At 45.5% G+C, this 26,122-nt stretch overlaps 1 protein-coding gene across 2 annotated transcripts in view; it reads right to left on the bottom strand.

Annotated features, from left to right (window-relative positions):
- TTC28 (tetratricopeptide repeat domain 28) overlaps positions 1-26,122 on the bottom strand; it is a 109,204-nt gene that overhangs the window by 32,822 nt on the left and 50,260 nt on the right. For both annotated transcript variants that reach the window (XR_003988242.1, XM_030460919.1), the window contains exons 3-10: positions 22,361-22,508; positions 20,304-20,576; positions 19,639-19,769; positions 9,064-9,571; positions 2,969-4,310; positions 2,113-2,636; positions 692-801; positions 256-385 (exon numbers count right to left, since the gene is read on the bottom strand). Coding sequence is in view for 1 of the 2 variants with exons in the window: in XM_030460919.1 (XP_030316779.1) it covers positions 256-385; positions 692-801; positions 2,113-2,636; positions 2,969-4,310; positions 9,064-9,571; positions 19,639-19,769; positions 20,304-20,576; positions 22,361-22,508 (3,166 nt within the window). In the remaining variant the exon portion in view is untranslated. The remainder of the gene's footprint in view (positions 1-255; positions 386-691; positions 802-2,112; positions 2,637-2,968; positions 4,311-9,063; positions 9,572-19,638; positions 19,770-20,303; positions 20,577-22,360; positions 22,509-26,122) is intronic.

Genomic DNA, 26,122 nt, shown 5'->3' with positions numbered 1-26,122 from the left:
GAACAGCTGTGATCCCACTCCAACTAAAACCCGGGGAAGCAGGGTCATGGCACTTATTTCTGGAAATAGTAGTCTCTGCGCTGGAACACAATCCCATAGATCATCTTGGCTGCAGGCAATAACACAATGTATGGGAAACCAAGCCACAAAAAGACAAATGAATGAAGGAAGCAAGAAAGAAGATCCAAACTTCTAACCAAACGTGGCTGATTCCCAAAGCAGGAGACCCTCATGCCATATTATGGCATCTCTTACCAAGACTGACAAGGACTCGCTGCAGGGCCTGGTAGGAGGATGTCTGCAGATCGAAGAGTGACAGCTTGTAATCTGTGCTCAGCTGCACCTCGTGTCGGATGGTTTCAAAGAGTGCTGAGGCCCGGTACAGCTGGGAAGGAAAATAGACAGAGTGAATTCCTTACAGACACAGCACCAAGCACTGGCTGGGAGAGCAGGAGGATCTAGGGCTGTCAGAGCCTCAGGCAGGGGTGGTTTGGCACAGGCAGCCTCTCAGGATGGCAGCAACCCCAGCAGATGGGAGGTGACCTTGGATGGAGCAAGGCAGCACACAGGCCTGAGCCAACTCAGTGCACTGCACACCCTCCCCAGGGCACACCAGACAAGTCCTCCCCTGAGGACAGGAATGACCCAAATGGCTCAGAAGACACAAGCCCAGCATGAGATCACGGTGTACCTGGTGCTGAGACTCCTCCAGGTTCCCACTTGCCCAGAGGGAAAGGCCGAGGCCATGGCGGATTTTGGCTTCATCTTCTCTGCGTCCCAGCTGCTCTGCCAGCCTCAGTCCTGGAAAGGAATCGGAGTGAGAGAGAGCCAAAGGGGAGAAGGGGCTTTGGCAGTCAGTGGGTAGCACTTCTGTGGGCTGTCAGCTCAGGTGGGCCCTGAGCTCCGTGGGGCAGGCAGAGAGCCACAGAGCTGCTGCATGGTGGGACACCAAACCTGGGACACCAGGCTGGGCAGTGCCAGGCCACTGCTGCTGACACCCAGGTCAACTCCAGCCTGAGAGGTGCCCCAGCAAGACAAACCCATCCTTGGACTGAGGCCTTCCTCAGTGAGGTGACAGTACAGTCCCCTGACACACTCAGTGAGTCCCTATCAGGAAGTTGGGCTTTTGAACCTTAAAAACCACACAAACAAAATCAACACTGAGTGCCAAACTGCCAGAAAAGATCCCTCTTACCACATTACTGGCTCATTTCCCACCAGCTCTCCCCAGCCTTCTGGCAAGCTTTATGTACCAAGGCAAAGCAGAGGGCAAGGTCCTGGTGTGAACAATCTGGATCTCATTTCATTTCAGCAGCACCTTCCCTGGCATGCCCCCTTCTCAACACTCCAAACCTCTCACCTCTGTGGGCCCTCCTGACAACAGGGATGTCTCCTCTTAGGTACCTCAGTTCCCCACAGTGAATTCCTTAAAGACACAGGGAGCAGGGGCCCTGGGCACAACCTGGTAGACTTTCCATGAATGTTGTGTCACACCAGGAGAAGTTGTGTTTAATTTCTCCCAACTTCATTAAATTTCTTCAGCCTACTGGAATCCTGCCAAAGTCAGTTTCAGGAAAACCAGACTAACCAATGTAATTAATCCTTTAGCTTCCAGCTTCATACATTACTGCTCATCTCCATCAGAGCGCCATCACCTTGAACTGATGCTGCTGGCATGCTGGGATCCCTTGCAGCAGCACAACTCACTAGCCAGTGCTGTGCAGCAGACAGCTTCTGGAGACCAAGGACTGAACCCCCTCACCTCTCTTTCAAACCCAACTTGTTTTCACTCACAGTCTAGAGGATACTCACCCATCTGCTCTCACTTGCACTTGTATGCAGAAGGGAAAGCCAGATGGCTATCAGCAAGGCACATATCAGCTTGAGGCCAGCTCTCAGGCTCAGACAGATCCATCAGACCTGATGTGGTTTTCCCAAAATTCATTCCTGGTATGCAATGTTATTTTCGAGAGCTTTTGTGTCAAAGGACACTGTCAAAAACATCCTCTTAGTGCCAGGCTTACAGCACCTTACTTGTCTCTGTGTTTTCAGGCCTCCACCTATCCCCCAGCACCTATTACTACATGCTGTGCTGTAAATTCAGCCTCTTACCTTCCTGAAGGTACATCACAGCCTGAGAGTAGTTCTGCAAGGCATGGTGAGTCCTCCCCAGACTGCTGTAGGACACAGTTTTGGCTACAAGGTCGTTCATTTGTGCTGCAATGCTGAGATGCTGCTCCTGATAAACCACTGCCCTCTCATAGGTGCCCAAGGACTCGTAGGTCAGCCCCAGGTTCCCGTAGGCACGGCCCTGGCAGGTGGGGTTGTTGGTCTCCTCTGCAATCTGCAGGTCCAGCTGGTGGTACTGCAGGGCTGTGTCATATTCTCCCATCTGCTGGTAGACCCCGCCGAGGCCACAGGCAGCATCGCTCTCCAGAGCCCGATCTTTCATCTCTCGAGCGATGTTCAGCTGGCGCTCCAGGCAGGAGATGGCTTGTTCATAGTTCCCCAGCTGGCTGTGCAGACTCCCCAGCTCCCCATAGGCTTGGGCTTTGTTAAACGCTTCCCCCAGCTCATGTGCCACCACAAGCCTCTTCTCAAAGCACACCAGAGCCTGCTGCAAACTTCCCATAGCCCTACGAGGGAAGAAACCAACACCATTGATTTTGTCAGTATTTTCTCAAAAAAAGATGTTTTGTTTGAGGCCAGCTTGAACCTTTCAGGCAGAGAGAAATGCTCCCTTCAGGAGACATCACTGGCACCTCTGAATTAACCTTCTTCTGCCACCCTATAAACTTACCTTAATCTCAGGGCAGAGCTTGAGCTGGTAGCACAGCTCTCAGCTCCCAGAGGACTGTGACTCATTCCTATGCCACATCCCCAGTACAGTGGCCACATGAACACCCCAGTAACACAATGCACCCTTGTGCACTTGTCTGTCACAAGAACACAATGCAGTGCTCCTCACCTGTGCCCGTTGCCCAAGCCCCGGTAGGCCTTTGCCTGATCTTGCATACGGTTCAGGCTTTGAGCCACAGACAGGTACTGTTCGTAATACTTTATAGCTTCCTCAAAATCTCCCAGAGCCTCATAACAATCTCCCAGGTTCCCATATGCTCGGCCACGATCTAACACGGCTTCATTTCCACTGAGCTGCTGCAGCATGGCCAGCTGCTGTTCAAAGTAGCCAATAGCTTCCTCCATGACATTCATGTTCATCTTGGTAATGCCCATGTTACCATAGACTTGGGCTTCTATGCTGGGGTCCTTCAACTTCTGCCCAAGTTCCAGCTGTTCTTCATAACACTTGAATGCCATGGTGTACTTTCCAAGTGACATATACACCGCAGCAAGGTGACCATGTGCTCTGCATTCACCTGGCATATCTCCCAGCTCCTGATATACCTCCAGCTCCTGTGTGTGGTAACCTAAAGCCTTGTCACACTTCTGAATCATTCTGTACGCAGAGCCCAAGGCTGCATAGGCACTAGCTTCCAGTCTCCTGTCTTTAACATGATGGGCTAAGCTCAATTGCTGCTCATAAAATTTTATTGCACCATTTACATCTTTTTTACAGATGAAAATATCCCCTAAGTTCCCCAGAGCTCGGAATTTGGCCTGGGAATTGTTCAGAGACTGAGCCAGGGACAACAGGTACTTCTGACACTCCTCTGCTTTGCTGAAGTCCATCAAGGCTTTGAAGGCCAGGCCAAGGTTGCAATAAGCTTTGGCTTGACTCAGCTTGTCATGAAGATCCTTTGCTAAGGCAAGGTCCTGCTCATAGTACTTAACAGCTTCCTCATAGTTCCCAAGGCAGTAATGGGCATAGCCAAGGTTATGGCAAACCTTTCCCTCCCCTTCCATGTCCTGCAGCTCTGGGGACAAGTGCAAGTACTGCTCATAGTAAGGAGCTGCCTGCACAAACTCTCCTCGTGAGCAGTGGAAGTTGCCCAAATTGCTGAGGGCCCGTGCTTCACTCTGGATGTCTCGCAGCTCACGGGCAATGTTGAGATGATTTTGGTAGTGCTGCAGGGCACGGTCATGGGCACCCAGTGCTTGGTAAGCAACTGCCAAGTTGCCATGTGTGGATGCTTGGGAGGCACGGTCATTCACTTCCATGGAAATCTGCAGCTCCTGCCGATGGTACTTGACAGCCTGGTCATACATGCCGAGGGCATTGTAAGCATTGCCCATGTTGCCATAGGCCCGGCCCTGGGCTGCGTAGTCACTCAGCTCCTGAGCTATGGACAGATGTGTCTTATGCAGGCGCAGTGCAGCGTCATAGTCGCCTTTCATCTGGTGAATGATTCCTGGAAAATAACAGAAATGAACTCAGTAAACACATTCCTCCACACTAACCCTTCTGTAACACCTTGCCATGCCAGGACCTTCCTGCAGCTGGGCCCTCAGCACTGGTGCCGTGGTCCTCTCCCCTGGTTCTCCACACTGGGCCACCCTCACAGGGAAGACCAGATTTCTGCAGATAAAAACCAAAGTAATTACAAGGTGTAGGACTGGACTGGACACAAATCTAAGTAACTTAGAAACTGCAAAAAACAGCCACTGTGAAAGTGTCCTTTTGCTTCAGAAACTGAAAAAGATGGAGTTAGCTAAATATCTCCCCTGGAAACACCAAGAGGCGCCCAAGCCGGCAGCAGGTAGAACCAATGCTGTCCCAAGGACACCACACTCCTGGCTCCATCTACCGAACACGATGTCCCTCCTGGAGGTAGGTAGGGAAGGAAATTTCAGTTCAGCTGACCACCTAGACAAGTCATTATTTGATGAGATTCTTTTTAATCAAGATTCTTCTTAATCTTCTTCATCAAGAGGACAAACCTTATTAAAAAAGTTTTAGTGGTGACTTTAGCAAAAGGAACTTGAGTGCTACCCAAGATGTGCTAGTTAAGAACTGCTGATGCAGAGATGGGATCATTTTAGAGGAAAGATTGGAAAACCTTGTGTATCACAGCAACAAGAACAGGATGATGAAACTTAGCAGTAAACTACGCAAAGACATGCACTTCAAGACTACAAGGGCAGGGAGTCATTATCTGGAAAGGAGAAGAGGAGCTTGGTGGGAAATCCATACTTTGGCTTAAAATTTCTCTTTTGGCCAAAGAATTCTTTTAAATATCTCTTGTATGTATCAGTGTACCTACTAAGACATGAATCTAATACCTATCATAAAGTTCCTCTTCTTATTTTTCCATCTCATCCCTCTTACCCTTCTTAAATCAACATTTCTAGTGGCACTGGAGATTATTTTGGCAAATACTAGACAAGAGATGGAAAAATCTTTGGTATCCAAGGTCATTTAGGAGTACCTAGTGAGCAGACAGGATGCCACAGCACAGCCCCAAAGCTTAAGCACCCTGAAAAGACTTCACTGTGAGGAACAAGAAAAGTCAGTGCACACAAACAACTTGAGAGCTGTGTCTGCAGCAGAAGTGGTGGATGAAAGATGCTCGTGCTAGTGAGAAGTCCTGTGCTCACTGTCATTAACTCTCTCAATATGGACAAACTGACAAAGGAGAAGGAGTGCTGGGGATGCTGACCCAACCCAGACCCACACTGTGGCTTCACACTACACTTGAGGATGGATAAGAAAAGGAGTTTCTGGGCTTGGAGACAATAGAAAGGCAAACAGCAGCCAGAGAAGTAAAATTCATAGTAAAGGTTAGGGCACAGGTTATTGAAACATCCATTGCTGGCATTCTCTGGAAAGTCCACAAATGGAGTTTCACCCTGGACACGATGTCCACTGGCTGCTCTTTGTCACAAGTCCTGACCAAGCAAGTTCCTGGAATTTAATCTAAAAAAATTAAGGTTGCTCTTGGGAAAAGAGGAACCTAGTATGAGACCCCATGCAGCACCTCCTGGTTTGTTTCCATCATCTGCCAGAGGTAATTAAAAAGGATGGCCCAGGAAAGAAAGGTTCTGACTCAGACTTCAAAACCATCACCTACCAAATATATTTTCTCTTTGTGCATTCCTCAACAGACAAAAATGAGGTTCGTAGATGGATGGGAGATGAAGCCTTCACAGTTCTAAATGTTTTAGTCAGCCTCTTTACTGCCAAGAAAGGAGAAAAAAAGTGAACAAATGTTTACCAGGAGATACCCAGAACAAAACCAAATAGCATAACAGAGAACAAAGCTGTGCTCTTCTCACCCTTTGACCACATTAGTTTGCTTGAACTGTCACCCATCTGTTCAGAGGTGATGGAAAAGTGTCTTGGGCCCCTTGGGTTAGTCCTTCACCAACTGGGGAAGAGATGGCCAAATGCAACCATCATTTTTTGACATGAATTGCAAAAATGCTTCAAGAGAAAATACTTGGCATCAGACCATGAAGATAAGCATAGAAATTCACTTGTAGCTGCAGAGAGATACTAGGCACAAAGGGAGATACTTTAATCTGTATTTTATTAATAAGCTGAAGTGTCCTCTCTCCACTGCAATGGCAACTCTTAAGAGCTGCAGAGGCTGCAGAGCCAGCTCCCTACACAGAGCCTTGGCATTTGGAAAACTGTCTGCTTTGCAAAGGTTGACAATCCGAGACCTCTGGTTAAACTCCACATCTCCATGATGTAAAGGGCTTGATAACTTGGGATTTGCCCTCAGTCCATTACCTTCTGCTTACCAAGTCACAGAGTGCATTCCATTTCTCTGCAGAGCACAACAGCAGCTGGGCTGTGTTAGGGTCCATGACTGTCTTGCTCAGCACTAGACAGTACACTTAAGAGAGCTTTCCATCGATATCAGAGAAACGCAAACAGAAAGTTTCTGTTGCTTCAGCAAAGAGGCCAACTCTAACATTCTGGCTTGGAAACACACATTTAAGATACTTCTTTTTTGCCTGGCAGCGTAGTTATTTTGATGAGGTTTTGTTTTGTATGTGGATTAGATGAAAGAGACAATTAAGACTTGACTTTTTAATTGGTACTGGATACATTTTAAACAACAGTAATAGACTTTCTCAACAAGAACTGTATATTCTTTCTGCAGTATAACTTCACTCTGACAGAGAAGATGTAAGAATATAGCCAAATAACAGTTGAAATGTGAGATCCTGCACTCAGAAGCTAGGAAAACTATTCTAATACAAAGTGTATAGTGGCTGAGTCAGCAGACCCACCAAAAGTTATATTTAGGCTTAAATTCAACACAAGAAAAATATTCTCTGCTGCACTGAAACACTTATTTTTTCCCCTCCAAAAATTTCTGGAACTACATGCTGAAAGCATCATTAAATACAAAGCTGCTGTAAAATTAATAATGATATTAAGATTCCTTTTCTAGTCCCAGTTTGATTGATTCTGAGCCAGTAAAACAGTGAGAGAATTTAAACTGCAAGTGAGTACCATGAAGGTTGAAGAACAAAAGCAAGTTGCTTTCGTTTGCAGCAGTGCTTTTTTCATTCTGCAGTGATGCAGTGCAACTACAGGGAGCATTGGCACTTGCAGAGAACTGCTAAGCCCATCTTGATTCAACATTTCTGTACAAGATTGCTGGGTTGTTTTTTGGTTGGTTTTTTTTGACAATGAGCAGCAATCACAGAGACTACATCCAACAAACAGGCAGAAGAAATGCTACAGAACTTGAATGCTACAGTAACTGTGCCAGCAGAACAGCCTGCACACCCACTGGTCAGCTTCCACTGGGAACAAAGCACACTTCACCTCAGTCCTGACCGTGAGCTGGGATGCCAGTGTGTTCCTGGGCACAGCCAAGGACAATGTCTCTATCTCCCCAGCCAAGGACCCAAAGTTTACATCTCGTCCTGATCTCTGCTTAGACAATCCAAGGACCTTGCCTCCCCATGGGCCCCTCAGTCCCTGTCACAGATCAGCAGACCCCCAGCCCCACACAGACAGCCCAGATGGAGGATGTACACTGTGTCCTTTGTTAGATGCATGTACTGTTGCTCTCTGCAAAAGCCCTTACATAAATGTTAGGAGGAAGCCAGATGCAAGGCTTCATTCTCCCAGCCCTCTTGCCCATGGGGAGCTCTGTCACACTAACAGAATTACTATCAATGCTTACTGCTCTCTAATGCTAAGCATGCCACAGGCACTTCTGCCTCACAAACCCATTCTGCCTCACACATTTGCTCTAATTTGTGTAAAGAATGAGTTTCGAAAGACTTATTAGAAAACTAAGACTGTTTCATTTTCTCCAGTTCACCATATCTTCTTCATTCAGCTCCTGAAGACTCAACTGTTAACAGAAATTAAGTAATTCATCAAGCCCTTTTCAATTACCTGCCGTTGATAACATCAGAGTGCAATTAGCATCTACAAATGAACCAAGTGCCGAGTGCCAAGCAGAAACAGAAGCTAATTTACAATGTGGGGTGGCTCTGAAGTGCTGAGATTCAGAGGCTGCCAGCAAACACTTATTTTGCTATACCAGCATCAGCCCTGTCTGCCACTCCCTGCCAGCTGAGAGCACATCCTTAACGACAGCTGGAACATCAGCAGTGATGGAAACACATCTCTGATCATTTCCATGTCTGGCACTGTGAAGCAGCAGCAGGAATGGAGTTCACTTTGATGTAAGTCTGTCCTTCCCAGCCTGCCAGCAGGTTGCCAGTGTTGCTTCTTAGAGCATGAGACTCCTACACTGTATTACTCTGATGTGTACATTCCAAAAATATGCTTAGTTAGGATTTGACCCACATATCTCCTGACTTACAAGTCAGCAATATACTGGCACACTTAGCTGACAAGCTCCCAAAGAAATATCCAGGTAATAAAACACATCACTTCCTGCCTTTGTACAAGATTTATTTCTGGCACTGGAATGGCTCTTCAAATGCACTGTACCTTGCCATGGCCACAAGCTTGTGCTTTCTGGTGCCTTCCTGAGCAGGTTAGTAATTGAGCATGGGACACATTAACTCAGCACACAATCTGTCAAGTGTCTGTTGAATTTATGAAGACAATCTGGTAAAATTGGGTAACTAAGATGACAGCACACAGCAAACCTCCTGCATCCTGGCAGCAGCTGTATAGTGACGGCATTCCCTAACAAATTCTACTCCATGTCAGGGCCTTACCTAGATTGGAGGAGGCTCTGCCTTCAGCAGCTCGGTCCTGCAGGCTCTCAGCAATGTGCAACTGTTCTTCATGGTACTGCTTAGCCCTCTCCAGGTCCTGCATACACCTAGCTGCATGGCCCAAGCCAGCATAAGCTCGCATCTCAATGGCCTTCTCAGCCAGCTCCTGGGCCAGCTCCAACACATAGTTGTGGTAGGACATGGCTTTGTCGAAGTTTCTCCGGTAGTGGTAAGCACTGCCGAGGTTGCTGTAGGCTCGAGCTTCCTCACGCTTGTTTCCCAACTCCTTGGCAATCTTCAGATGTTGTTCATGGCACTGCACTGCATTTTCAAAATCCCCCATTGCAATGTACACTGCTCCCATGTTGCCCAGCTCCCGTGCTTCAGAGAGCTCATCTTTGGACTGCTTCGCAAGGAGGACACACTGCTTGTGGCTGGCCAGGGCATTTGGGTAGTCGCCAATGGCTGTGTACACGTGGCCCAGACTGCTCAGTGCTGAGGATGCTGCCTGCAGGGACGAGAGAGAAAAAGTAAGTTCAAGTATTGACAGAAACAAGTCAGCACTTCCCCCATAGGCGGCCACAGCTCAGGTCACCTCTCATGACTACTTTATTGTCTACTCCAAGATACTAACATAGCAAACAATCTTGTATACAGCAGCTCTTCAGAAAGCAGACAGATAATGATATTCACCCCCAGAGAACATCACAAATGAATGCTTGCCCTGTTCCATCTTCCACCCAGCAAGCTCACATCAAAGCAACAGACTCCTGAGACCTTGTGGGGCAATGCACTGTCAGAGACCAGCAGCAGAACCTGTAACTTGCCATAGCCATGCTGCAGGCTGAGCCACCATGAGGACTCTGCAGTCTCTTCTTTCCAGACCTAACAGCCATAGAATACCCACTACTGGAAAACTCGCACGCTTGCAGCCAGCACTTAGGTGGGAGAAGGGAGATGCCTCTGCTGCTTATCTTTCAACAACAGTAAGCCAGTGTGCAGTCACCAACATCTTCACTAACTTCTCCTTAGCCTGTCACACCATACTCTGAAGAGCACAGTTCTTATATGTACAGCACCATGGTCCTTTTAGCACATCATCACTGATTACTGAGCCCCAAACAACCTTGGGATTGCAGCAAAGAAAACAGTATTTCAGCAGGTGGAGCCTCTGTCCCTTGGGGACATCCTGAATAAATATGGCTGTTAGAAAAATTGAGTTCCTACCACTGAGGAACAGCTCTATTTAACAAGACAAACTAGCTGAGAATCAGATTCTTTTGCCCACTGCATCTACCAGAACACAGGCCTCCCTTCCATCTAGCAGAGACAGAGCATAGGCAGATGGAAAGCAGGGCAAGGAGCCAGGAGCAGGGATGTGTTCCTTCTGCCTAATGCACATCTGCTGCCTCAGCATGGCTGTTCCCTCCAAAGCCCTGACCCCAAGTCCTCCATGGACTCTGCATGTTCATTTCCTTTGCTACCCAGCTGCTGCTGTGACCCAGTTCCACAAGAGCCATCCTTCCCAAACCTCCAGAAAAAAACAGTCAGGGTGAGTGACTGAACAGAGATCTGTCTCAACCCCTCCCTAGCATCCCACCTCAGGGAAGATCCAGTCCAGCCTTCCATCTGAGATGGTGATAGAGTATCTCAGGATGCTTGTCCTTGCTATTCAAACTGGCATAACCCTGTTCTACCAATGAAGTTGGTAATGCCAAGTCAGGAAGATCTATAGGCCAGAGCAAAAGGCAGTTAGCATAGGTGATAAATTATTTTTGTGATTAGCAGGATTATCTCAACAATATTTCCACAATGAGTAACTGTAAACACACTGTGCTGATTCTAATTAATATGGAAACCATCTTTTCTGATAGAAGAACCTGAGATGACAGATTAAACACAGCTTACAGGTTATAAGATAGAGAACTTACAAGGAATTTCTCTCTTGGCCAGCCCTGTAAATAGCCAAGCTGCATTTGTGCTCCCCGAGGCATCCTTTCAGACAGCTTAATTACAATAGGAGAACTGCCGGAATTCAAAATGTCTTAATTTTTTTCACTTAGTGTTAAAAAAGAACTTCATCCAATGCAAGTGGCAATGGAAGAACAGCAGTGGCAGAGCAGCAGCAGTTGGGAAGCCCCCAGCAGCATCCCCACCATGCCACTTACCTCTGCACCTGACAGTGGGACAGGGAGGCCTTGGGCTTGGTCCCACAGATGGCCTCAAAGGGCAACACTGGATTTCATGCTGCCAGTGTTATATTATATGTGCTATAATGAACTAGAAATAAGTTGCTTTGCTGCTATAATTACCACAGATCAGAGAGGAGGAGCAGCTAGCTGCAGCTCTCTAGTGACATAGTGCCAGGCTGCAGACAAAGCTACTGAACATGCTGCCACATGGCCAAATGGTTCCTTGGGCTTCTCTTACACAAGAGGAACAAGAAAAGAACCTAAAATAGTAGGAGACAAAAAAACCATGAGGGTAAAGGGCTGACAAGAAATAGCCCAACCCAATTAGAAAGACAAGGCTGTTCACAAAGGCTCAGCTGCTGCTCACACAGACAGACAGCTGCAGGATGGCTGCCACTACCCTCTGACACAGCCTGCACACCAACACTCCCCAGATGCTTTATTCTGCAGCAGTTTTCACTGTTAACAAATACAAGTGCTCCAAGAGAATTATTCCTCAATCATCCTGGAGTATGCAGGAGCAGAGCTGATGGCACTTCTGGCTTCCTGTGGCTGGCTGCATGCAGCATATCTTCTGCCACAAGAGAACGATCAGTGCTGTCCTTGTGCTCCTGAGGGCAATCAGTGGAAAGACTATGAAGCTTGACATTAAAGCAGTGTTTAGGAACAATTTGGTGATTACATCTGCTGGGGAACATCAATGACTCATTTCAGGGGTTAGTAATAGGATTCCAGAAGATAAATTCATCACTGTATACTTAATAAAATCCTCTGCATAATAGGATCCACTGGGAATTTTATGTGGCTGGCAGGGCAGGAGTTCTCCTATATGCAGTGGCAGAAGAGTCAAAACATTGCAGTGAGAGTACAAGGCTGACACATGAAACAGACTCCAGATGTGCTAGCATGAATCTCTGCTTGGTAGCAGGGTGAGAGGAGGCTACAGCTTCCTACTAGTGGTGTTTTGCATCAGCAAACAAAGAAAATCAATACTTCATATATCTGACAAAGACAAATTTTACAGTGGGGGTTGCTTACACCTCCAATTATGCAATTTATCACTTTAATAGAAAGCAGATTCTTCTGCCACTGAGCTGATGCACAGAAGGGAGCTCTGAAAAAGGCTTCTAATTACTTTTTCTTGAGAGCAACAGCCAGCATAGGTTTTTCATCTGAATAAGGTAACGAGTCTGATGTTAAGCAGACATGCATCACAGAATGAGAACGACCAGGGACCTGGTGACTTGGAGAGACGCGTTTCACCTTTGCCAGAGAATAGTCATTTCCCAGTTATGTTACATTTAAACAATTCTTTAATAGATTGTGCAGCCTCCTTAAATGAGCACACTGTATAATTCTAAAATGGGCAAGGTGAAAATGCTCTGCCTAGTAGCTCACTATAAGGCAGCCTCAATTTCCACAGACACCAATTAGGATTGATCAGAGATAAAGGTTTTACAGCCAAGGTGGGGAAATAACAGGCACAGACTAAGCATTTGTGTAATTTAAAAGCCTGGCTGCAACGTGCTCCTGCACGCTGTTTTTGCTTCCAGTCTCCCTCTGGGCATGTGTTAACAGCAGTGCCTGATCCTTCAGATGCAGTGAAGCTGTATCCAAAATATCAGCCATGCATATTCATAACATCTGCACTCAGGACAGAGAGCAATACACTCCTTTCAAAAGCCAACATAGTTCCTCGTGTGCATGATCTTGCTCTGGAATGCAAGCAAAGGTTTCCTGGTTCATTGAGGGTATTTTTGGAGGTGACAGGGGAGGGCAGCTTCAAAGATTGTTTCTGAACTGCTGCTCTGCAACACTGAATTCTCATTCCATAAAGAAAAGAAAGACATAAAAAATACACCAGCCCACGAACACCACAAAGCAGACCTCAGCATCAAGACTAAGCATCTCCTGGGACTCCTATAGCTTTATCCCAAGTAGACAAAATTTGGTGGTTTTCTGTGCATGATCTAAAAGGTTTCTGCGTGGAATCACTTTAGGGAGGATGGCTGACTTGACATTTTTGGTGATGATACAAGAGAAGAAGCCCTCATTTAAAACCACAAGCTCCTCTGAGGTGGTGACACAGAAGTGACTCATGCCCTGGTCAAAGCCAGACCTGGATAAAGCCAGCACTTTGCAAACTTAGATCTGATAGAACCCAGAGAAGCTCCTTGGGCAGGCAAAGAAACCTCTAACTCCTACAGCTGACCTGTGCTAATCCTTGCACTACTCTTGCTCATAAAGCTGGATACCACTTCACTGGAAACTCAATATGGGGAAGCCCTGTCTGAGGTGTGTCTCATGAAAACCCAAAGAGCATCGTTCCCCAAGTTTAAGCTCTTGCACAAGTTTTCTGCTTCATTTCTTTTACTACAGTTGAATACAGGCCTCAGTAGAGTGCTATGTTTTTCAGATACTGTGAGAGGTAAGTAAAACCAGAAGACTGCACTTCTTTCAGCTAAAATCCATGTGCTGTGAAGGTCAAGTGGGGACATTTAAAGGAGATCCTCAGGAAGTATTACATTTCCTACTTCAGTCACAAGTCCAAACAAAAGAAAGCATATGGCCTTCTAGTGCATTTCCAAATTTCCTGCGCTAGTCAGACTTCCCTTAATTCTGCTTAATCCTATCACATCTGAACTAGACAAACCTGTGTGATTCTAGTCAAGCTGACTTTCTCTAAAAAGAACTGTTAAAGAGAGAAAGACAAAAAATTTATGCTCCCTTATATAAATTCAGCTACTTGATGCTCAAGTAAGACGGTTGCTCACATTAATGAACTCATCCTCCCAGCCACACAGATAACTCAGTTTAAACATAATGCGGTGCTAGCACCCTAGAAGGCACACAAACTCATATGGCAAGTGTTTCCTTAGAATGCAGTTGATCCTCCTCCAAGAAAGCAACTCCTCACCAGGGCATGAGAGAGTTTGGTCCTGACGCCTAAAAAGCAATGAGAGGCTGAAATCAATGAGGCAAAGGATAGCACAGCATGATAGTATGGAATTTGGAAAGCTGCTTCTCATACAGAGGCTGAATCAAAACCCAACTTGTTTCAGTTTATTGCAAGCATCTACTGAACTCAAAAGATCCCCAGATAAAACCAGAAAGCATAATGGAGAAACAAGAGTGAAGACATAATCCCTTGCACTAAAAATGTTTATGAATATAGATGCACCAATGTTTACCATTTCTTTCCGCATTGCTTGACATTTTTGATAAAACACTGGGTGTTTTTTGACACAAGAACAGGAGGACACTTCTGCAAAGTTACCATCCCCACAACACATATGCACAGTGTTTATGCAGCAGGCTGTAGCCTCTTGATGTTCTTGTGGCATTGGTAACAAAGAATAACTTCTGAACAAAAGCTCTCATACAATTTCCAATTTCTTCTCTTGAAAAGCTCAGGAAATGAAAGCTATTTGCTGTTTAATGCAGCAGCAGTGCTCACAAGCTGAATTTGTTATTCTTGTACTTATATTAGCAGTTGCTGCATTAACCACTAAAATAGATTATCAATTAGCAAAGCTCTCCTTGGCCTGTTCCTTGATTCTGGAATTCCAGTCTGATGTGATAAAGCTGTAAGAAGTAAGGATGTTCACCTCTTATTTCAAGTCTATGTTGCTAAAGGCAGCAGATAATCCATTTCTGGCAGACAGATACTTACGTTATTTTGAAACAGTGGCTTCACTACAGAAGAGGAAAAGGGACAGAAAATGAAGAGAAACAAACATGTCCTCTGATCATTTTCTGCAAAGCTTTGTTGCTTACTGCAGCAAGTTCTACTTTCCCACTTAGCCTCCACAGCCTGTTTCTGACATCTTAGTCAATGTTTCCATGCATGACAAATTGCTTTAGCCTGAAGACTCTTTCCAGTTCTCATTTGTGAGGTATTTATATCCTGTCCTCATTTTCTAGACTGTTTGCAAATTTAACAAGATAACTGCAGTAATAAGATCTTCAGATTTTTCCTTTCTGAGAAATCTGGCAGCCACAGAGACAGACAACCTCTTCATATTGCTGAGCCCCACACTCATGCCATGGGCAGAGAAACTGCTAGGGACTGCCTCGAGCTGCAGTTAATGAACAGATCTGATTCTTGGCACTGCATCTGAGCCTGATGATAATGAAGTACAAATCATGAAGCAAGTGACCAGGTGATGATCACTTCAGAATTTTCAATGGGAAAGAGATGAAGTTTGCCCTATCAGAAATCACATTTTAAACCACCTGAAAGCCCCTTGGCAATGATAAAGGATCACTCCCATGAATGACAGCCCATGCAGAGCATAATTCTGTGTAGAATAGGAGCAGCTGACTGCTGTGCAGCCAAGTAATGAACGATAAATGAGCAGACGGGTAAACAGAAGGGGCTTCTTGGCAGCAGTTAAAAACCAGGCAGACACAGAAAATGCCTGTTTCACTGTGCAATATGGAAGGTATGGGTGTACTTTCTATTTTCCCAAAGATGTGCTACAGAGGTCAGAACCTAATATAAATGAGATTTTACAAGGATGTGCTAGCTAACCAGAAGAGTCTTCACTGCCTACACTTCTCAAATTCTCTTAAAGTTTGAGAACAATTAAAATCTAAGCAATTTTAAGAAAAATACACACACACAACGTTTAATTCATTTTAAGCTAAGGCTGTGACTGGGAAATGCAACAGGGTAGTAACAGACCAACACATCCCACCAGACACACAGGCCATCCTGGAAGGCTTCCTGAGATGCCAGCTCATGGAAGATGGCTACAGACCAGACAGAACTGAAGTTCAGTGGTACAGCCCAGGCCCTGGCATTGCCATGAGGAAAAGCTGTGCTGGTTGCTGAGCTCTGCTCTCCCTCGGCTGCAGCACTGAGAACCAAGGAGAACACAGCTGTGGAAGTACTCTGGATGCCTGACAAGGTAAACAGCAGGGGAACCTGGCCCACCACTAATCAGCTGCACATGTTCTGATGAGCTCACTTCACACACGTGCCCCATGATGGTTTCTCCAGAGAGGAAGGGTTGCACAGGCTCATGTGCCCAGCCAAACCTGCAGCACAATTGCAAGCAGAGGCACCCTCTCAATTGAAGGGCCAACAGTTGTAATTTCACCTCTGGCAGAAGCCTTGTAGCTGCCAGCACAGTCCAAACACAGAAATCATTCTTAGGAAGAACGGATGTGGGCAGGCAGCCTGGGAGGCACTCTCCATTTTGGACAAGTTCTTGAATCACTTGTTCAGAAAGAAGTTCAGCCAGGGGCACAAACACACCTTGTTAAAGTGTGAGCCAGAGCCGATACCGACACATCTGATTGGAGCCATTCAGCTTGTGGCACCAAGGGTGAGCAGGTCACATCACCAGCAGCACCCCAGCCTCTGCAGAGCCATCCCAGAGCAGGGCAGCTCAGAGCACATCCGAGGGCCCCACTGCCCACATTTTAGGAAGAACAGAGTCACTCCTGAAGGACAGTTGTTATGATTCTAACTCAGACTGGTTTTCACTCTTTTTCCTTATCTAACTCAGCAGAATAGATAATTCTAAAATGATTGGCAAGGAACATAAAAAAAAAGAATTATTTTGCTCTGTACCACAATGCACACATGGAGTTCAGACAAAAGGCTAAATACTTACACCTTTGCTATTTACCAAAGATATGGCTTGTAGAGACAAAGCACGGCAGGAAGGACACCTGGAAAGCATTTCCTCTTCCCTTCAGGAAGGGACAGAAAACCTTGGCTGTACAGAATTTACGGATTTCAGCAGGGAGGAATGATCTATCTTTCCTTCTGCATCTCCTTCTGGAACTAAGAAAGTGAAATTCAATCTTTCCTGACCCGCACAGCCTGACAGTAAGTAGCTGTAGCTAACAAAATGTAGGAGCTTTATGCTGTGTTTCAAAGATGGCTCAGACATGCTTTAAAGGAAAAACTACTAGAATTGCAAACCAAAATAACCACCAGCGGCTGAGCTGCACACAAAGTATGTTCAGACAGTTGCAGAATCTGCAGATTCCCAACCGAATCCAGACACTGATTATGTCTGTCACAGCAATAATATTTCACTAACGTTGCTCCAGAGAGGGACAGCAGTCTGCTTTCCCTGACAGCCTTCAATCATGACAGTCCTCTGCTCCCAGCAAAGGCCTCTCCCCACAGTCAGCTCCATGGCAATGCTCTCTCTGCAGTAGAAAGTGTAGCACCCAACTGGCTTCTTCAGTCTCCTGGGCTTTGAGCCCATGGTTACTCCTTAGAATGGGAATTTCTGCATTCTCATGTTTCCCCTACCATGCAGAAACTTTCATAGACATGCAAAAGCAAGTCAGAAAAAACCCACAAAAGCCTGCTTAGTAAACACCTTTCTTCTATGCCACTTAACCACACAGTTCTAATCATCATCTCCACTATCCTCTTCTCCTGCAAATAGTCAACCTTTCTGAAAAAAATCTGCACCAAACACGAACTCTCGTCTACACCTCCAATCATTTAAAAAAAAAACATCTTGAGACTGTAAAATCTAGTTTATTAGTCTGATTGCCAAGCAGACCTTCCTGCTGCAGACAATGGTCAGAGCCAAGTATGCTCATGGAGACACCCTGTGCTGGGTATGATATGGTGCATGTAAGAGGAGCTGCACCTTAAGCAGAGAAACACTCCAAAGCTCCTGTCAGTGGGAGCACAGAGCCCTGGGCAACATTCCTGCTCTCCCTGCCTGCCCACAGTGCTGCAGCCAGACCCTTGGGTGACACAGCCCAGCAGAAGCCCCTGGAACAAGCGTTAGCTCCAGCAGCTCCTCCAGGGCAGAGCCCCATACAGAGCAGCACTTTCTACTTCTGAGCCAATTCTCTGTACAGCTGGAGGTCAAACAATTACCTCACTACAGCCGCACACCAAATTCCCTTCTGGTGGAATTCACATCAGCACTACTGCAACTTTATAACATTTGCATTATAAAAATGTCTGCAAAGGAGGCCAAGAAAAACAGCTTTTTGTTGAGAGGAAGCTCTGTGGTCAAGATGATGTCATCAGAAAGCGCCAAATTAATTTCCTGTGGTTACATCCTACAGGAAATCCAAGCAGCTCAGCTCTCTCCCTCAACCAAGTAGTCATTTGTTGTCAATAACTGTTAATTATGTGCCCAGATGTGTCCTAAACTAAGGACTATCACGACTAGCCCTCATTCCCTGGATTCCTCCCAGAGGGACCCTTGGGATCTGTGTAGCCCTGCAGCCTGAAGCCAGTCAAGTGCAGCAGCACATGGGGCTCACAGCTGCCCTGGTGCCACCTACCAACACCAGCTCCTGCCACCTCCTTCAGTCCCTGCCCACCACAGGGGATCTGCTGATCACAGGAACACCACAGAGGAGGAGCACTATTTTGAGTAGATTCTTAGCAACAACAGGGACCCCTGATCAAGAAAACTCTAAAACCAATGATAAGCAACAGCTTTTCTGCTCCATATGAACAGAAACAAGGAAACCACAAGTGACTCAGGATGCTTTCCAGCTGGTAAAATAATAATTAAAATCTCTAGCAAGTCCCTTCCCGTTAGTCCTTCCACAATCTACTGACAGATGCATCTTTCCAAGGCTTACTTGGTGTTTAAACTATAAAATAACACTTCAGTAAAGCACTCAGCTAATCCCAATGGATATTTTTAATGACTTATCAGTGGGAAACTGATCCCTCCCAGGTTTGAGATCTCACCAAAACTACCCAAGATCACATGAATCCACACCTGCCCCACTGCTTCCAGCTGCTCCCTTCACCTACCATGCCAGCCACAAGCCTTCTCTTTTGCCAGTTACAGGGGGGTGGGTATCATCACTGGAATCTGTAATTTGCACTAAAATTATTGTTCTCTGTCTGAAGTGAACTTTTGCTTGGGACAGGCTCTTCACTCCACATAGAATGCTTTCCTGTCCTGGCAGGGAGCCCAGCACATCACCTCAAGCATTGAATGGTAAATGGTCATGGCAAATCAGGTTCAGTCTAACCAACCCTGACACTTCACACAACACTGTATTCTCAGGTCTGTGTTGACTCTTTCTTTTCAGTACTTTTTGAAGAAAGTGTATTTCATGTGAATATTCAAGACAGGAAAGCTAGCTCACTCCTGGTCTGGAAAAGTCAAAAACACCGGATGCACCCTAATCGAGTTGGAGTCAGTAACACCTGTATCACAGGGAGAAGAAGGGCTGATGACAGCCAGGGCTCAGTTGAAGAGATGTTGAATGGACACTACTCAGCCCCTAGAGCCCATGCACTATGGGCAAACCAATAGGAAGGGAGAGAGAGGAAGAATAACATGCTCAGGCTTCTTGACATGCTCGTGTCTCTTAGAAAACCACACAGTGTTGATTCCCAATTCAACCTGTTTAATAAGCTTCCTACCTCTCTGTCCTTGAGTTTCATGGCGAGCACCAGCTGATGTCTGTGGTTAGTAAGGGCCTCCCGGTAATTTCCTTTGGAGAAGAATGCAGAGCCCAGATTTCCATGAGCTCGGCATTCTCCCGTCTGGTCACCTGAGTTACGTGCAAACAAAACAAAGGTTAGCTAACAAAGGTGTTGCTGGAAGCCTCCAGCAGAGGCAACTCAGCTGGCCTTTAGAAACTTCTACAATAGCCTCTCCTGTTCATCCATTGTCTTACTCCAGATTTGTTCCCTCCCTGGCAACTGCCTCAGAAGCTCAGACCGAGTAACTTTTTCTATCTAATTCTTGAAAAAACAGATTGCTTCATTTAAGACTCACTTAAGATTTTGAGCTCAGGTTTACATAAGGGATAATAAGACCATTTCCCACATATGTGACACCAGAAAATTACAGGACACTGTAAAACATTAGCACATTAATTGACCATCTATCCCCTCAAACACAGGTAAAAGGGCTGCACAAGCCTCAAGACTGCACACCTGAGAAATAATTTCAGATTTGAATTAGCAGCCTGTGAAATCCCAAAGAAACCGGAGCATTTCAGTGATATGCCATAAATAGCAGCTATTAATTTGCTCCATCTATACCAATCCAGCACTCAGGTAAGTGAAACGAGAACTCTTACCTAAAGTCTTGGCTACGTCCAAGTCCTGCTGCATGTATCCAGTGCTTTTCTCCGTGTTCCCAAGGGACCAGTATGCACTGCTCAGTGCAGAGAAGACGGATCCCCGCAGCTTTAGGCTGCACGTGCCTATCTTCAGGGCAGCCTCCAGAACCACCACAGAGGCCCCGTGGTGGCCTGCGGTGAGAAGCTCCTGGCCAATCACAGACACCACCACGAAGGGGCTCTTGTCCAGCTTCATCTTCTGCAGTTGTTGGTAGGTAGGCTCCAGGGACCCTAAAATACAAATATGAAGGCAACATACCAAGTTATTTGCATCTAGAAATCACCTCCACAACTCATCTTCATTTTTTGGTAACCAAATGACAGGTGAGTTAAGAGCCAGACAGCCCAAAGCAAACCAATATTTATTATGGGAATTTAGGGCTCAAGTGCATCATCTAATATCTAGTATACCAAGACAGATCAACCAGCAAGCTTATGTTTTCCTTGCAGAAAGCACAGTGATTCAGTTATTGGGGGAGGTTCACCTTCATCTCTAGGAACTGCAGACCCATGCTCCCTGCATTTAATAATCTTGAGCACACCACAGACACCTGCAGCTTTTCTGCCTTTCTCATGGTTCCTCTTCTTTCTCTGAACACAAATATTCTGGAAGCCATCACTCACATCAGTTTATTCATGGCTTCAAACAATCTACTATCCTGGTGGAAACCAAAGGGGACCTTACACCACACCAGAGAGACATTCTCTGTCCCTCCTAGACAGCAAGCTCTTGTATAGGGGACCAGAACCACACAACTCCTTACATGCTTGCACTGTGCTGAGCACAGTGGGACCAAGATCCTGAATACTCCTCACAGTAGTATGGTGGATACAGGCTCCCAAAGTAAAGCTAGTACTTCATAAGCAAGGCTAACCTAAAGTCTGCCAAACCAGTCAGTGGGAGAAAACTGGAAAGCAGCAACACTGAAAAGCATAGCAGGAAGCAGCTCCCCAGATTTGTCTGGGTGATCTTGCTGTCCTATTGTGCTGCAGCACAATAGGACAGCAAGATCACCCAGACAAATCTGGGGAGCCTTACACAGAAATAGCACATCACTGGCATTCTAAAGCAGAAGCCACAGTACCTTTAGATATCAAATGAAATTCACAAAGTAACTGCTATAGAGGACAGAAACTTCCAGATGAATTAATTGTAGACAACATAGAAAGACACTAAAATAGGAAACACCAACAGGGATATTTTTTCATTTCAGTGCTTCTTGGCCCTGAAGCCCTGGGGCCCCAGTAGCATCTGCTGAGGATGAGATCTGCCATGGTCCCTCCTGGGGAATACCATTAGGACAATGCAACACAAAGCTTGCAAGAGAAACAGAGCAACAGAGAGGAAAGTGGAAACTACAACTCCTCCTTCCCAAGAGGAAAATCCTGGAAATGGGGAGCTTATGAAAGACAGGCAACATGCTGTACAGCTAATGTGGCTTCAATGTCCCTATGATTTCAACACCCTTCCTGAACATAAGCAAATTAGCAGAGCATCCTTTTTGCCTTCTCACAAATGCAGTTTTAAGATACACTAGTACCATGGAAAAGCTGGTGAGATGCTCTTCTGGGCAAACACTGGCCAGAGTATTTAAGATGCTCTGTTCCTTGTGGTCAACAATCAGAGCATTGTGGGAGTAGTAATAAAGCCACGTCTACAGTAGCACAGACATTTCTGTCTGCACTGGTACCAGAGAGAAGACAAAGGAGCAAGGACTTCATTGTAACTGCTGCACACCACCAGTCTGATTCATCTCCAGTGCCCCTCAAGCTGGGTATCACCATCTTGCTGTCCCACTGAATCAGAATCAGTATTTTTTTCCTCCTGCTACTTCAGACTCCTTCCTCAGCAACTGTTGACTCAGCAGAGAAGTCAAATCGTGCAACCTTTTCCCTTCAGGCCTCCAGGTTCTCTCCATCTCAGATGATGGCAGAGTCACCCACAGACCAAAATCACCACCTCCAAGTACCTCAGCAGCTGAACACCATCCTTGAGAAAATCTGCTGGTGCTTACCTCGCATGGGAGATTTCATGGCTGCCTCGACCATGCCAACCAGGAGCTGAAGACTCTTGGGATCTTGAGCCAGTCCCGAGGCAAATGCTGCCAGTGCATCTGCATGACGTCCAAGATACTGAAGGGCCACACCCTGTCGGAAGTATGCCTGAAAAGCCCAAGAGGAAGAAATGCCAATTACTTAACTGGTAAAAGTCACAACCTCATGCTGGTGGATGCTGAGCTACACGACCACATTCTGGCTTCTTTGGTCACAATGGCTATAATCAGAAAAACTCAGCACCAGAGTCTGGTTTGTGACTGCCACCCAGTCACATCCTCCCTCAGCAAGACAACTGTCTCAGCCTTTGCAAGGCCTCTGAACTGTTCCAGGGCTGAGGATGTAACTACTATTAAGACAAAGCCTTCCCCTTGGACTTAGACAATTACTTATTCTTACCCACTTATAACCAAACACTCAGAACACACCAACTGTCAGAACAAAAGACGTTTTGCATTTTTTAAAAAGTGCTTTAAGAACATAATATTGCTCCTTGAGATTGGATCCAAGTACAGCTTTCATAGATAAGACTATTTCTCTCCATCTGTAGTAGGAACCTGTGATCAAGATATGTTCAGTATACATCTGTGCAGGTCTCTTACTTAAAGAGGATACATCTCCAATTGATACTCAAACCAGTACCTCCTAAGAGTTTTCAGACACTTTTGTAATGCAGTCCAGGGAGGCAGAGATAAGGAAAATCAGAAATGACATGAGAAATTTACAGACATGACTACTTAATCTCTTTTCCATTAATAAGCTTTGATTGTAGAACTGCTTTTAATGAATTTGATGAAAGCAGAATTCTTTTCATTAGCCTTTAGTACAAATGTGTTCTTATTGAACCAAACAAGCTACTGTACAGGCAACTCAATTCAATGGTAATTAGATTACTAGCATGAAGCTTTAAATCAAAGAAAAAACAAAGAACTAACAATGTGTAGTGGCCATCAAGCATGAGTCCTGCTGGCAGTGAGCAAGCTGCCACCTAAGCGATGATCTACACTTCAAAGCCCAGGAGCTCCCTGCCTTTGCTACAGGAAGAGGTTCTGCACAAGCCAGGACGTGGCTGCAGTAGGACACTGGTCCTCAGCACCTGCTCACCCCACCCAGAGCACCAAGAATATCCTCACTGATGAGAAAGGAGGGTCCTGACCCCCAGCTCTGAGTAGAGGAGGCACCACAGACTCCAGATGACAGAGGAAAACAAGACAGTGACAAGATACACAAAGTGCAATTGCAGTACCTCTTCTGGGAAGTGTTTTTATCTCCTCCCCACCTCTATTCCCGGAAGTCTCCTGTGGAAACCACTTAATCTAAATACAAACACAGCATTCAGAGCCCAAAAGAAAAACCAATTAATCACAACTGAAAGGAAGACTTTGGCCAATTTTTCTCCTGCAAAAGCCGCTTCCTTCCTTTCTCCTCCAGTTTCCAGTATATACAGAACACTCTCTACACATTGTGTCCCCCAGGGACCTTTAGCAAAATAAATAAAAGCACTCACGTCACCTATTTCCTCCTCAAGAGGCATTCACAAGTCAGTTTAGCATTGGAATGAAGACACCATATCAAGAGAAAAAATCTGCTAAAAGGAAATGGTGAGAATCACACTTTGGATGGGGAGAGGAAAAAGAAAGGCAGGGAGCCAGCAGCTGTGGCTGAAGAACCAAGTCGTGTAGAGACACTGCACTCCTGACACAGACAGAGGCCTCCCCTGCCTCAGCAAACTTTATGTTTCTAATCACACTATTGGAAGATAGAAGAGTACTCACTGTACAGGAAAAATTATATTAAATTTCCAGTGATCTCAAGTAAGGAAAAAATATTGATTCCTTTAAAGGGGATTAAAGCAAGAGGAGAAAGCAGAACAAACACAGGACAAATAAACAGCAGGTATTTCCTAATCTGGGTCTCTTTGCATTCACAATATAGTACAAAGAGCTGGAACAATCTTTTTCATTTTTTTAATCTCTGCATCACTTTCCAAGAACAAGGTACTAAACAAAAAAAGTGTCTCCCAGCTTAAATTTGGCACTAGATGCATCTCCCTCAATGGGAACTATTTTTATCTATCCCTGACTTAGCAGGCTCCAAGCTGTGCTCTGCTGTTCCCATCTCCAGATCCACATCCATGCCAGTGGCTACCAGCACATGCGCCAGTCTGGCCAGAGCATCTACTGTAAAATCAGCTCTGCAGCCTCAGACAGTAATTTCTGAGTCCACTGGAAAACTAGTCCTCACTTCAGCCATGTTAATGATTTCACACAGCTAAGTAGAGATGCCTTGGGAAGGAGGACAAGGAATAATTAGTTCTTTTTATCCATTAAACCATTGAAAGCACTGTTGATCTTCTGGAAACAAAAATATATCACTCTAATTAATTAACGTAGAAAATATATATGGCACTTGAGACTTCAAAGCCATGCATAAAATGGGCCCTATACCAGAGGCTGCTCATGCAGCAGATAACAGCAGCAACCGAGAGTCGCTTGGCACAGGACCATCCACATGGTAATTGGGCTCCCCAGCTCATCCAGATTTTGCCCCCCTCCCCTCATTTTTTTAGACTTGTCTTTTGGCTCCATCCTTTTCAGAGTGTACCATGTTTTGATGTAAGGAATATAATTTTGCAATGCTTTTCCCAATCCTTAATTTTACAAAAACTAAGTATGAACAAGAGGAAAACACACCAGACAACCCTCCTGACAGGAAGCAGCTCTACAGAGGCAGCTGGGCTGCAGCACAGTCACTCCTTGCCTCACCAGGCACAATCACTCTACAACACCAAGCATGGGTTCCACTTATTCTGCTCAAGTTATCAACCAGAGTAGTTTATATACAGGCTGGTACTTTTCATCTGTGTTTATTACAGCCCATTTAATGCACAACGAGAATTTCTCTTTGTCCTGCTAGGACCTGCCCCTGGACTGACTGCTGCAGTGTCCAGCCAACACAAATGCAAACACACTTGTTAGTTTTCTGATCTTCATCATCTGAGATCCCACTTAGATCACTGTCTAGACCCTGAATATTTAATTTTCAAGAAGGATTAGAATGTAAATGCAATCACTGAAATGGCTCATATCAAGAGGGATTCTAAAATGCTTAATAATCCTTCTAATATCAATATGCAAGAACTCTTAGGCAGAGTGACAGTAATTGGTTTGTAATTACTTACAAACATGCAGTGAAGGTAAACATACAGCATTTACGAATAAGAATGGGACCTATACATTTTCCAGGATTCTGCTAAATAGAAAAGAGCCCTGTAAAGAAAGCCTAAAACAACTAAATGCTTTACTTATTGAGATTTTTTGAATCAGGGATCTAGGCAAACATTCATGGCATCTGGTACAACTCCTTGGGCTCATACCACTTTCCCCTGTAGAATCTATGACAATAAAGTATTCAGATCCTTAGTGTGTCTCTCGTACTTAACGCTTGCAGAGGGCAGAGACAGAGGGAAGCAGCAGCCCCAAGAGTTCAGTCTGGTCTTGCAACAGTCTCTTTTAAGTCTGAAGCATGAGCTCATGCTTCTGGAATATGATTTAGTTCCAGGGTACAAAGATTTTTCTAACAGCAGCCCATGTTACACTCTTTACTGGGCAGGATGGTATTCTGTTTATAAATGTTTTAAAACAACCAGAACTGGGGTATTAACGGGCAGTTTGGAGCCATGGCATAGCAGAGTCACATCCAGACAGCACACTGGCAGCCCC

The sequence above is a fragment of the Calypte anna genome, chromosome 15, assembly GCF_003957555.1.
Source record: "Calypte anna isolate BGI_N300 chromosome 15, bCalAnn1_v1.p, whole genome shotgun sequence".
Classification (NCBI taxonomy): domain Eukaryota; kingdom Metazoa; phylum Chordata; class Aves; order Apodiformes; family Trochilidae; genus Calypte; species Calypte anna.
The sequence above is the reverse complement of the archived record's forward strand: the minus strand, read 5'-3'. Positions and strand labels throughout refer to the sequence as shown.